Below are 13189 nucleotides of genomic sequence, written 5' to 3' on the forward strand. Positions count from 1 at the left end.
TTGGCCCCGGGAGCCGCCTTCGGGTCCTTCCATGCACCCCGCCTCGGGAATTTATTAGCTCCCTCCTGAGAACCCCGCTCCCCGTTCCTCAGCCCTCCAGGGCTCTTAGAACAGTCGCCGGGCGTCCACCAGCAAGCGCTTGGTCCAAGCGCCGACTCCCGCGGGGTCCGGCCTGTCCTCGAGGAGCTCACAGGCTACAGTTGGGCAGGAAAGCGTGGCTGCTGCACACGCGGCCACGGTTCTGGATGTTGGGGGCCGCTCGAGAGCTTGACAATTAAGAGCCCAGGCCCCGCAAAGTTGCCCGGCTTGAGACGGGCCCCTGGAGAATCTTGCATCATGCATACAGTCCCCAGGGGACGGGGTCGGGGTGGGGGGCCCCTATCCGTCCCAGCCGCAATCCATCCTGACCCTTTGGGGGCCTTGGAGCCGTGGATGACTTTCTGAAGGTGATGCAGAAAAGAAACAAAGTAACGTCTAGTCTGAGGGAGGAATGAGCTAAGAAGCTACTGGAGATGCAGGTCAGCGGCCCAGGCAGAGTGGGTGGAGCCCCAGCCCTGGAGTCAGAAGGACCTGGGTCCAAATCCAGCCCACCTTGGGCAAGCCACTTAACCGCATTACCCCGCGAAAAAAGAAATTTAAAAAAATCAGAAAACCAACACAGAATGGTAACCCTCTCCTCCCATGTGAAAGTCAATTTATGTAATGTCTTTCTCTACCCCTCATATTCCGGTGAATCTGTGATCGCACCCTTATGGGCATTCCCTCCAATGATGTAGATCAAATCCTGTCTTTGACTGTTTCCTGTGCTCATGTCCTTCCGTGATTTTTGTCCCAGAGTTCACCCCATATGCTGGGTGCCTTCGTCAGATTTTCTTGACATAAAGAAGATACCAAGGGAACAAGTGAGTTATCTATCATTTATGCCTCCTCAACACTTGAGCATCTCATCATTTTCTTCTCCCCTCTTAAAATTTTTAAATGATTTCTTATCTCTACATCACTTTTATTTCCAAATATCCTCCCTTCATAGAACGCCATCCCTTGTAACAAAGAATAAAAGACAAAAAAGTTGTTCAGCATTACTGCCAAATAAGACAGCCAGCTCTGACAATATGTGATGTTCAACGCAAAGGAAGGAAGGGCATAAGTTTCTACATCCCTTTGTTGGTAACCCATCTTTTTTATTTGATCTCCAGCCTTAACCTACCTTGGGACCTCCAGTCTTACATCTCCACCTGCTTATTGGATATCTTGAACTGGATGTTCTGCTCAACATCCCACACTGAACTCATTATCTTTTCCTCCAGATGCTCCCTGCTTCCTAACTTAATTACCCTTGAAAAACTACCACCTTCCCAGTCACCCAGGCTCAAAATCTAGGTGTCTTCCTTGACTCCTCACTCTTACCCAAAGCCTGTTGATAATAGTGACATCTCTTTCCTTCCCTCCTGGATCAGTGCCATCATCCTGGTGCAGGTCCTTAGAACTCCGGTGTAGTAGACATGGACTATTGTCTAATAGTCTGCTGCTGGTTGGTCTTCCTGACCCACTCCAATTCAGCCCACATTCAGCTTCCTTCCTAAAATGCAGTTACGGCCATGTCACTCCTCTCCATCTCCTAGTAAATTCCAATGGCCCCTTATCACCTCCAAATTCAAATATAAAATCCTGTTTGATACTGAAAACCCTTCCTACCTTTCCTGTCTTCTTACATATCATACCCTCCTAGATATTCTGTGATCCAGGGACACTGGTTTTCTTATTATTAATTATTCTTTGCACATGGTACTTTATCTATTGACTTGGGCATTTTCATTGGCTGTCATGACTAGAATTCTTTCCCTGTTCTGCAGCTAAAAGCCCTTCATCAGGAAGGCTTTCTTGATTCTCCTTAATTCTAACTCTTTTCTCTACTGATTATGTCCAATTTATCATTTTCCTATATATAAACATATATGTGTGTGTATTATATATGTGCATCTATATATCTAGCTATATTATATATGTATACTCTTTATACCCAGCTGTTTGCATACTGACTTCTCCATTAGATTGTTTCTTTAGAGCAGAAACTACCTATCTCTTACCATTTTTTTAACCCTAGCAATTTTAGTACACAATAGGAATTTAAATGTTTATTGACTAACTGCCTTTTACGGAATACAGAATTTTTGCTTCTAGAAATTGCCTGGCCCACCTTCCTGGGTAGATTACCTTTCCACTTTGGTCTTTAATGGACTGTATGGAACTGTGATATATATATATTATATAATATATGGCCAGTCCCAAGGACCTCTGTGAATATAGAAATATATGAGATGTGATTGGAGTGAGGGGAAAGTTTGACCTGTAAGAGAACCCAAGTTCTCTTGTCCCCATAGACAAAACTTTAAATCAAGGATTCTTAATTTTTTTGAATGTGTTACAGACTCTTTTGGTAGTCCATTGAAGCTTCGGGGGCCTTTCTCTGAATGTTGTTTGTTTTTTGGGGGGTTGTGTTTGTAAGTTAACTAAGTGACTGCTCAAGGTCATATAGCTAGTATTAAGTGTCTGAGGTCAAATTTGAATTCAGGTCCTCCTGACTGCAAGACTGGTACTCTATTCACTGACTCACTCTGAATGTTTTTAAATGCATAATATAAATTACATAAGATTATAAAGGAACTCACTTCTATTGAAATATGATTAACAGGAGAGGATTCTGGGAAGGTGGTAGAATAGGTCAGAAAACTTTTGGCTCTCCAAATTTCCTTCACAGAAGACTGATACTGATTCAGGAATGCAGAGTAGCAGTAAGTCAGGGTAAAGTAGTTGTGTTCCTAAGAAGACTCCAGGAAAGATCTGACCACCAGGGACAGAGGTTCAGCTAGAAGTGAAGTTCAAACACCTCCTGGCCAGCTCTGCCGAAGTTGGGGGACTGGGGGCAGCTGGGTAGAGAAGCAGTCTCAACCTTAGAAATTTTCATCTCACAAACTATATGTGTGTGTGGGGGGGTCTGACTTCTGAGCAGAAGGTTGAAGGACTTTTTATTGCTGAAGGATGCCAAACACAGCTGTGCTGACCAGATCTGTCCAGGGCTGGGCTGCAACTGATGATGAGGTCACACACAGACACAGTCTAGGCACTAGCAAGATGGTAGAGTTCTTGGTTCCTTTCAGAAAAGAGAGTATAGTTGTAGTTTGAGAGACCACAAGGAGCAAGATCATTTGCTGGACAGCATGACCAGGAAACCATAGTCATAGCTTATAAGTGGAGAGAGTCCAAGGCTGAGTCCCAAGACAGACATAATAAAATAATAGTAAGGAAAGACCTGAAGTTTGGGATATTATCCACCATACTTGAGGATTAGAACTTGATCACATGAATAGCTACTAAAATAAATAAATAAAAATAAGCAAAGGAGAAAGACTACAACCCTAGATAGCTACTATGGGGATTGAAAGGTTCTGGGTTCATATTCAAAGGAATATAATGGAGCTAAAAAAGCCACCCTTTTTGCAATGAGAAATGTCAGATGTCCCAAGAACAAAAAGATTTCTTGGAAGAACTTAGAAAGGACTTTAAAAATCAAATAAGAGAGATCTAGGAAAAAATTTTTTTTAAAATAAGAGCAATCCCTTTTTGTAATGGCAAAGTTCCCAGGTTTAGGAGAAAATGTGAGAAGCAATAAGAGAAAAAAAATTTAAATATCATGGAGCTACAATAAAGATTACACAAGACCTAGCAGCTACTACATTAAAGGACTAGTTTTTAAAATGATATACTTCATAGAGCTAAAGAACCAGGGTTACAAACAAGGGCAATTTACCCAGTAAAGTGAAGTAGAATACTGAAAAGGGTGGGGGGACATTTGATGAACTGAAACTTGTAGGTATTTGCAACAAAAACAACAGAATTCAAGGGAAAATTGGACATACAATATCCAGGAGAAATGAAGTAAACAATAAGGATCAATTATAAGGGATCCAATAAAGTCAAATTGTTTACTTCTCATATGTAAAAATATTAACAGTTCTTTTATGACTGTCATTTTTGTTTGGGTAATATGAAAGAAAGGTTTGGGAAGAATGTGTATGATGATGGAGTGAGTCTAAAAAAATGTGTAGGGGAAAGATAAGGCAAATGAGGCAAAAAAGGAAAAACTGATATAGAAGCTAATAGGCAGAGAGAGTGGCTAGTGCTGAAACCTTATTCTCATCGGGAATGGGTTAAAGAGGAAATAACATATCTAGAAGGGTATGAAATCTAAATTTAGAAAGAAACAAGAGGGTAAAGGGAAAGAGTGGGGGAAGAAGACAAGAATGGATTTTTGTAGGAGTGAGTAGATTAAGGAATAGGAGGGAAAGATAATGCGTAGAAGTGAAGCAGGGAAGTGAGAGTGGAATAGGGTTAGGAACAGGATGAGAAAGATAGGAAAAATAGAAAGAAAATATACAGGTAATTATAGCTTAGAATGGGATGAATTTACCCATATAATGGAAACTGATAGCAGATAAAAAATTTGAATTCAATAAAACTTTCAGGAAATGCTTTATAAATGAGAGCTACACAAAAACATAAAATAAAGATCAGGGGTAGAATTTATTCTATAAAAAAACAGGGGGTAAGGGTGGCTAGGTGGCGTAGTGGATAAAGCACCGGCCCTGGAGTCAGGAGTTAAAGTTAGAGGAGAATAGAGAAACTACATTATGTTTAGCCATATTATTCAATATTGTTTTAGAATATTTAAAATAACAGTATAAAATATCTGAGAATATACCTGTCACAGAGAAATTATATGAACATAAATATAAAACATTTTTATACAAATAAAATTAGTTCTAAACAATATGTTTGTTGTTCATGGGTAGGTAAAACCAGTATGATTTTTTTTGTAAGGCAATGGGATTAAAGTGGCTTGCCCAAGGCCACACAGCTAGGTAATTACTAAGTGTCTGAGACCGGATTTGAACCCAGGTACTCCTGACTCCAGGGCCGTTGTTTTATCCACTGCGCCACCTAGCCACCCCCCAATATGGTTTTAAAAAGATAATTTTATCTAACACCTATTTTTGTAAATGCCATCTCAAATTACAAAATTGGCTAAAAATGATCTGAGTCATAAAAAATAATAATGAAGCTCATTTGGAAAAACAAAACATTTAGGAACTTCAAAGAAACCAGAGGGAAAAAAAAGATGTAAATGAAGCAGAACCCTATAGTACTAGACATTAAACTATATTATGAGAGCATGTTGAAATGTAAAATGGATAATTTTGATTATTTTAAATTAAAATTTTCTTGTATAGGGGCAGCTAGGTGGCTCAATGGATAGAACACCGGTCCTGGAGTCAGGAGTACCTGAGTTCAAATCCGGCCTCAGGCACTTAATAATTACCTAGCTGTGTGGCCTTAGGCAAGCCACTTAACCCCATTGCCTTACAAAAACTAAAAAAAAAAAAAAAAAAAAACCAAAAAAAATTTTTCTTATATAAATAAAAACTATGCAGCCAAGAATAGAAGAAATGTAAAAAATGGGGGAACAATTTCTCAGATAGAATATGATTGGGATGGAATATTGCTGTGGCATAGATGGAAATGATGAGATGATTGATTTAGAAAAACATACATATGGGGCAGCTAGGTGGCACAGTGGATAAAGCCCTGGCCCCGGAGTCAGGAGTACCTGGGTTCAAATCTGGCCTCAGACACTTAATAATTACCTAGCTGTCTGGCCTTGGGCAAGCCATTTAACCCCATTTGCCTTGCAAAAACCTAAAAAAAAAAAAAAATAGAAAGACCTGAACTTATTAAGGAAGATGCTATGTACCCTTAGAGAAACAGATGACAAATGGAAATAAGCCTAGTATGGTCTTACATATATGTGTATGAGCATATATGTGTATAGATTTGTATGTTTATGGATATCTTTGTATATTTATTTTTTAAATTTATTTTTATTAAAGATATTATTTGAGTTTTACAATTTTCTCCCCTATCTTACTTCCCTCCCCCCATACCCCAAAGAAAGCAATCTGTCAATCTTTACTCTGTTTCCATGTTGTACCTTGATCCAAATTGGGTGTGATGAGAGAGAAATCATATCCTTAAAGAAGAGACAAGAAGTCTAAGAGGTAATAAGATCAGACAATAAGATATCTGGTTTTTTTTAATTAAAGGGACTAGTCCTTGAACTTTGTTCAAACTCCACATCTCACAGAATATATTTATATGCATATATATATTTATATAAAATGTATGTATATATTTGTTTTTAATTGTAGCCTCCTTCCAACATGTTATTTATCTTCCATGGATTTCAGACTAAGAAACCCTGATTAAAATGATTAGATGCTTCCTGACTCTCCATTGACCATACCTGCTTTTCCCTGATATATCAGTCTCCTCCCCATAAGTCAGATAATTTCATTTCCAACAAAACTTTATTCAAAACCTTAGACTGTGACTCTAAAGTTATTTTTAAGATATGGAATTGAAGGGCACTCTTGAGTTTGAGTTGCTGGGATTTCCCAGGGATCTCCCTTAGCAGTTAGCCAAGCATGCTGATATAATTCATAGAAGGCACCAACATCAATGGGAAAGGCATACTCCACAAAGGAAAGGAAAGAAAGAAGACCAGTGTAAGAGTTGTCAAGGAAATGGACCATTTTTCACTTAGACAAGTCCAGTTTTCAGCAGGTGTCGGGCAAAAGCCTGTTCCATCTGTACCAGGAAAAAGCAGACATCAATAAATCAAACCTTTATTCAATCTGGAAGAATTTCTCCTCATGCCAGAATCTACCCCATCCCAGAGCAAGATTCTACCTGGACTGTGATGAGATTCTTATGAGTATATCCAGCTCCACAGTGCTCCTCCAGAAAATGTAGGGTCACCTGGAACTCAGGGGGTGGGGCCAGGCCCTTGTGGTATTGGGCTAGGTCTAAGAGAGAAAGAAATTTGTCAGAGGAAGCAATGGAGAGAAAGATAGTGAGGACAGGGGATGGAAGGGGAGTGAAGTGATGGAAAGAGAAAAATTAAGGAGACGGAGAAAAAGGAGAGAAAATCAGAAACAATGTAAAGAGAAAAGGAAGGGATAGGCAGGAATCAAAGGAAGGAAAACACATAGCATAAGAGGCAATATGATCCCCTGGTAACCATGCCTTATAGCCCAACCAACCGAAGATCTCACAGGAATGGTGTTTAGACTTGGGGACAAGCTGGGGAGAGAAGGGTCTCAGGATGGCAGGAACCACAGGCCCAGAAACTTGTGAAAGTAGAGCTAGAATTGCCACAGGCCTGGCAGCAGGATTCTAAAAATCAGAGCCTTCCCAAGATGAGGGGGTGGGGGTCAGGAGCTGTAGGATGAAGGCTGGCTTGGAGTGGAGCACTCCTCACCTTGGAAGAATTTGGCAGGACTAAAGACCTCCACGCATATTTTATCCTGTAGCAGATGAGGTCCAGGCCCAGATGGGGTGCAGGGCCCAGTCCAGGAAATGGGGATGGTACAGAGGCGCTGCACGAAGAGACCTCGGGCATTGCTAGCGACCAAGATGCCACGGTCAAAGAGGTTCAGGAGGTGCTCTGTGGATACCTGCAGAGATGGTTCTGATAGTACACTGGCAGAAGGTAGCATCACCTGCTTCATGTTACTCTGGAATGCTGAAGACTTGGCTACAAGTCGGCAGTCAGGGCCATCCACTTTAGTCTCTCCAACAAAATGCCCACTGTAGTGGAAGGTGAGCAAAATGGAATAATCTGGAGAGAGGGAGGGAAAAAAAAGATACAGTACCCTAGAGATGGAATCTTAGGAAGCTAAAATTTTAAAAGGCAGTCTAATCTAACCCTCTCATTTTATAGGTAAGGAAGTCCAGAGAGGTTTAGGAATTTGATTGTTCATTCAAGAAACACTTAGAAAATAATAATATCCTCACAATTTTATAGCATCTTAAGGTTGAAAAGTACGCAGCTATCCTCAAACACCTACCATGGACATAATCCTGCACTGGACACTATGCAAAAGAAACAGTTTAGCTGTCCTAGTTTAGCTGGGACATATGCCTTGCCCTCCTAGTCTTTTATTTTTATTTTAATTTTTTTAGGTTTTGCAAGGCAATGGGGTTAAGTGGCTTGCCCAAGGCCACACAGCTAGGTAATTATTAAGTGTCTGAGGCCAGATGTGAACTCAGGTCCTCCTGACTCCAGGGCCGGTACCCTATCTACTGCACCACCTAGCTGCCCCCCCACCAGTCTTTTAGGGGAATAAGACACCAATTCATATAGATATACTGCAAAAGTGTATTAGAAAGATGCAAAACAAATGTTTTGTGGTCAGAAGGGGAAGGAAAGTCTTTTACCTACCAAGGGAAAAAGAAAGACTTCCTTGAGGAGATGATATTTGAACTGGGTTTTAATGGAGGAGCAGGAAGTCAGCAGATAAAGGGGGTGAGGGGTGTAAAGTCAAGGGGTGGGACAGGATATAGAACATTTCAGATCTAGAAGAAAGTTGGGAGGTTATGGGGCAGAGCATTCCCTTTTGGTCAGAAAATGAATTACAAGAAAGAGAAAGATTTAATAAGGCTGGAAAAGCAGGGTATATCAGTTTGTGGAGGGAGAGACTTGAAAACATAATGCTGAAATGCAAAAACCACTGAACATTAGCATTATTTTTTTTCCCTTCTCTCTCCCCCTCAGCTTCCATATCCAGTCATTGACTGACCTATTGACTCTGTCTCTACTGCCATTCTCACATCTGTCCCCTGCTCCTTATTCTAACTGCTATACCTTATCACCACCCATACAAACTACTGTAGAAGCCTCCTAACAGGTTTCCTTGCCTCTGCCTCTCCTCCAGTCCATCCTTCATGCCTTGGTCAGAATAGTTGTTCTTGGAATCCTGGCAGTCTTTGATACTGTGGATCATTCTCTTCTATTTAATATATTGATCTCTTCTGGTTCTTCTGATTCCTACCCCCCATTTCCTTCATTTGGTCTTCATCCAGGTCATACCTGGCTGTGTCCTTCAAGGACTGTGCTAAGACCTCTTCTCTTCTCCCTCTATATTATTTCACTTGGTGACCTCATCAGCTCCCATGGATTCAATTATCCTCTCTATGCAGATGACTTTCAGAACTAACTGTCCAGGCTTAACCTCTCTCAACTTCCAGCCTCCCATCTCCAACTGCTTCCAATGCCATAACCTCCAACAATTCAAACTGGACATCCTATGGACACCTTCAAGTCAACATATCCCAAACTGAACTCATTAGCTTTTCTCTAAAACCCTCTTGTCTTTCTAACTTACTTATTCCTGCAAAGGGTACCACCACCCTCCCAGTCACCAGGATCACAACCTAGATGTCACGCTCCTAGCTTATCGGTAGCCAAGTCCTGTCAATTTTACTTTCACAACCATCTCATATACCCCTTCTTTCCTATGCCACTGCCCTTCCCCAAGACCTCATGTCCAGACAATGATGGTTGGTCTCCTTGTCTCCAATCTCTCCTCACTTAACTGTCAAATTGATATTCCTCAAGGGCAGATTTGACCATGTTCTCCTCCTTTTCAATAAAACTCTAGTGACTACTTATCTCCAAGATTAAATTTAAAATCTTCTGTTCAGTTTTTAAAGTCCTTCTTAATTCTTCATAAACCCTTATAATCATTCTAGTCTCTTTATGTCTTATGACTCTCCAATCTAGTGTCCCTGGTCTCCTTACTATTCCTTGCAGAAGCTACTCCATATCCAAACTTCATGTATTTTCATTGCTTATTCTCCCTGCCAGGAACTTCTCCTTCTGCCTCTCCCCTTTTTGGATTACCTGGATTTTTTCAAGTCTCAGCTGTTCCGACTTCTACAAGATACCTTTCCCCATCCTCCATATTCTTAGCAACTTTCCTCTGAGACTACACCCAGTATATCCTGTATATATCTTGTTTGTACATAGTTATTGGTTGTCTCCCATGGGAGATTGTAAGCTTCTTGAGAGCAGGGACTGTTTTTGCCTTTTTTTGTGTCCCCCTGGGGCTTAACAATATCTGGCACATCAGTTAATAAATGCTAGCTGACTGTGTTGATTATTTCTTTCAGATCCCTTAATATTTCTCAAGAGGCTTTTCAGCTTTCTCTCTACACTCCCTCCCTTGACAAGTTCATCCACTGAGAAATTATTTAAGAGAGCAGAAGATCTTTCTCAGAAACCTCAAACTAACCCCCCCCCCCCCCCAGGGAATCACTTGGTTAAAGGTTAAATGGTAGAATGTGTGGGGGCTGTAACAACACAAATCAAAAATAGGAGACTAGGGATGAATCACGGAAGGGAAAGTCCCTGGGGTCTAGAGTCTGTTTACCTGCATCAGAAAGGGAAGGAAACTTAAGGATTTCTAGATCATCTTGTAAAGCAACATCATCAGAATCAGGAGCTGTGTAAGAGAAGGGAAAGAATCAATACAAGGGCTAAATGGAATTTCAATAGGATGATGGGATCAAGATTTAGAGGAGGAAGGAGATTTAGAGATCCTATAATCCAGCACCCTCATTCAACAGATGAGAACAGAGACCAAGAGAGGTTAACTAAAGTCCACACATCATACCAGATGAGATCAGGAAGTTCAAGGTGGTATGGATGCAGAAGATTTGCCTTGGTTAGAAGGAAGCATGGGGCAGGGGAACTACCTTCATTGGGTTCAGGGCTGTTGCTGTTGCTCCCGATACCAGAATCATCCATGTGCTGAAAGATGCTATTGGAGCCTTTACTTGGTACCTGAAGTCAAAGAATAGTTCCATCAGTAATGAATACTCCCTTCTGGAAAACCCATGCTTTAAATCTGGGCTGCCAAGCTCACATCCTTCCTTAATCCCCCTTCCTTTGGAACTCACTGTGATTACAGGGGGGTTCTGCAATGAGGGCAGGCTGGGCATACGACTCCGTTTATTCTCTATATTATCTTCTTCCCTCAAAGATGATAGATTGTGGCTTCTCTTTGACTGAAATTTCTGGGTACCTTGTGAAGCTGGGGAAGCACCCGAGGAATCAGAGCCTAGAGTTGGGGTTGAGGCTGGATCTGCGAAGGGAGACAGAGAAGATGAAAGGTAGTCCTAGTGTCAGAAGCCTGGGCTCTTCTGCCGTGTGACCCTGAGCCGGACCCTTCACACCTCTCCAGGTTTCAGTTTCCTCCTCCAGAAGGTGAGTAGGAGGATATCTGTGTTACTCATCTCACAGGGAGTACAGTACTTTGTCAACCTGAGCACTGTAAAAATAACTCATATTAAAGGAAGGCTATGCCCTAGGGAAGGAAGACTCAGATTCCCCACCTGCCTCCTACCTACACTTCCAAAGATGGGGACTAGGGAGCATGGGGGTGGGGAGCAGTAGTCACCAGGAAGGTAGCCAGAAGGCAGGAGTCGGTAGACTTTGTAGGGCTCAGGCCCCTCCATGTGGCCCCGCTCTGGGACCTCCTCAAACTCAGGGCTCTTGTTGAGGGCACACCGAAGGCGGGTCTTCCAGGTTGCAGGGTCTGCTTGGTCTCCTTCTCGATATTTCCCTTTGAATATGGCCCAGGCCTGAAGAAGGGAAGGAAGGGGCGTAATCACTGAGGTCCTCCTTTTTTTAATGCATTTAACAACTTAACAGAAATTCACCCCCTTAAATGGAATATAGGTAATATGGAAATACTCAGAATTCTCCACCCCACTGTGGTCTGAAAGAGAGTGAATTAAGAGTCCTTAACACTCAGAAAAAGACTGTCTCCCAATTCTTCAGGAAAAGACCAAGCTGGCTCTTTCAGATCTTTGGAAAGGAAGGTCTCCATGACCAGTTCAGCACCCTCAATTGTGAGGGACTTGGAAAGGGGCCTGCAGGTTCTTGTACCTTAAAGAAGGCGGCATCTTGTTCTTCTCTGAAATCCTGCTTGCCTGCATGTTTCCAGGGGATGCGGAACATGGTTTTGTCTGCATCATCCCAACACACTCCTGGGAACTTCTCACTTTCCACCTGCTCCAGAACCCAGTTCCGAAGTTTTCGAGTACTTCTAACCCGCCCTGATGCCATCCTGAAGAGACCAGCTGAAAGCATCATCAGAAAGAAGATGAGAATTCAGGAAAGACAATAGGAAACAACAGCCACAGCAACAACAACAGACATTCATAATTCGTGTTTGCACGGTGCTATAATGTACAACATGCAACCACAGTCTTGAGTTTTATTATCCCTACTTTACAGGTGAACAAAGAGCAAGAGAGGTTGGGTGACTGGCCTTGGGTGAGGCAATCGCAAGATCTGAACTGGACCCCAAATCCCAAGTCCACGCTGAGCACTCAGATCCACTACCCTACGGTGCCATCCAGCCCGTCTCTGCCAGCCCTCTCCTCATGCCCAGCAACTTCTTTTCATCCTATAAACCTCTGCTGAAGCCTCTGAACACAAGCCTCATCACAGAAATCACCATAGTTCCAAACTAGATAATCCTCCTGGGACAAAATCCAGCACCTACACCCGAGTCGGGGCCTGTTTGTGTCACTATTCATAAGCAAGAAGAATCAAATAATGTTTCTTCTCTTGAATCACATTTCTGACCTGAAGGGACTGACTTGGCAGTGTGAAGAAGCCTGGCTCTGGACCGGGAGGGTCGGGGTTCAACTCCTGCCTCCCCTGAGACCTTGGCTGAGTCTCTTCCTCTCCCCAGGCCTCAGTTTCTCCATTTGTAAAGCGACGCTGTTGTCCGGGCTTGGGGATCCCTCCCTGCTCTAGCTCTGCGCTGCCCCCTGGGCCGGACCCTCAGCTGCCCAGGACCTGGCTGCGGGGAGGGGGGGGGGAGGGGCGGGGCGGGGCTACGCGCGGGCCCTGCGGGCCGGGGGCTCCGTCCCGCCTCTGGAACTTTCTCTGCCCCTTCCTCGGGGATCCCCGGGACCCCGCGGCGCGCCCTTACCTGTGCGGGCGGGCAGAGGCTGGGTCCGAATGGCGGGCCGGGCGGGCAGGCGGCTGGGCTCGGCTCGGCCGCTCCCTCCTCCCCGCTCTCCTCCCCTCCTACAGCTCCCGGTTTCGCTTCCCTCCGGCACCGCCTTTTCCAGGAAATCACATGGGCCGGAGCCGCGGGGCGCGCAGCCGCCACCAGGGGGAGCAGCGACCTGGGGAAAGGGCCGGGCCGGGCCGTGGGGGCGGGGCCAGGCCAGGCCGGGCCGGGGCGGGGCCGGTGCCACGGAGCCCGGCCCC

At 43.5% G+C, this 13189-nt stretch overlaps 1 protein-coding gene across 3 annotated transcripts; it reads right to left on the reverse strand.

Moving 5' to 3' along the window:
• Positions 1-4518: 4518 nt before the first annotated feature.
• On the reverse strand, positions 4519-13113 carry IRF9 (interferon regulatory factor 9). Of its 3 annotated transcripts, none has more exons than XM_074234810.1 (9): positions 12554-12754; positions 11849-12042; positions 11358-11541; positions 10858-11042; positions 10654-10741; positions 10329-10400; positions 7376-7735; positions 6805-6920; positions 4529-6702 (listed from the first exon to the last, which is right to left on the reverse strand). In XM_074234810.1, exons 2-9 carry the CDS (start codon positions 12026-12028, stop codon positions 6655-6657), a joined length of 1233 nt encoding a protein of 410 aa, XP_074090911.1. In that variant the 5' UTR covers positions 12029-12042; positions 12554-12754; the 3' UTR covers positions 4529-6654. The 3 variants fall into 3 exon arrangements, with proteins under 3 accessions (XP_074090912.1, XP_074090911.1, XP_074090913.1); XM_074234812.1 differs by lacking the exon at positions 12554-12754 and adding an exon at positions 12906-13113 and having other exon boundaries at positions 4531-6702; XM_074234811.1 differs by lacking the exons at positions 10329-10400; positions 12554-12754 and adding an exon at positions 12906-12992 and having other exon boundaries at positions 4519-6702.
• Between the last annotated feature and the right edge of the window lie 76 nt (positions 13114-13189).

This window comes from Macrotis lagotis, chromosome 4 (genome assembly GCF_037893015.1).
Source record: "Macrotis lagotis isolate mMagLag1 chromosome 4, bilby.v1.9.chrom.fasta, whole genome shotgun sequence".
Classification (NCBI taxonomy): Eukaryota; Metazoa; Chordata; class Mammalia; order Peramelemorphia; family Peramelidae; genus Macrotis; species Macrotis lagotis.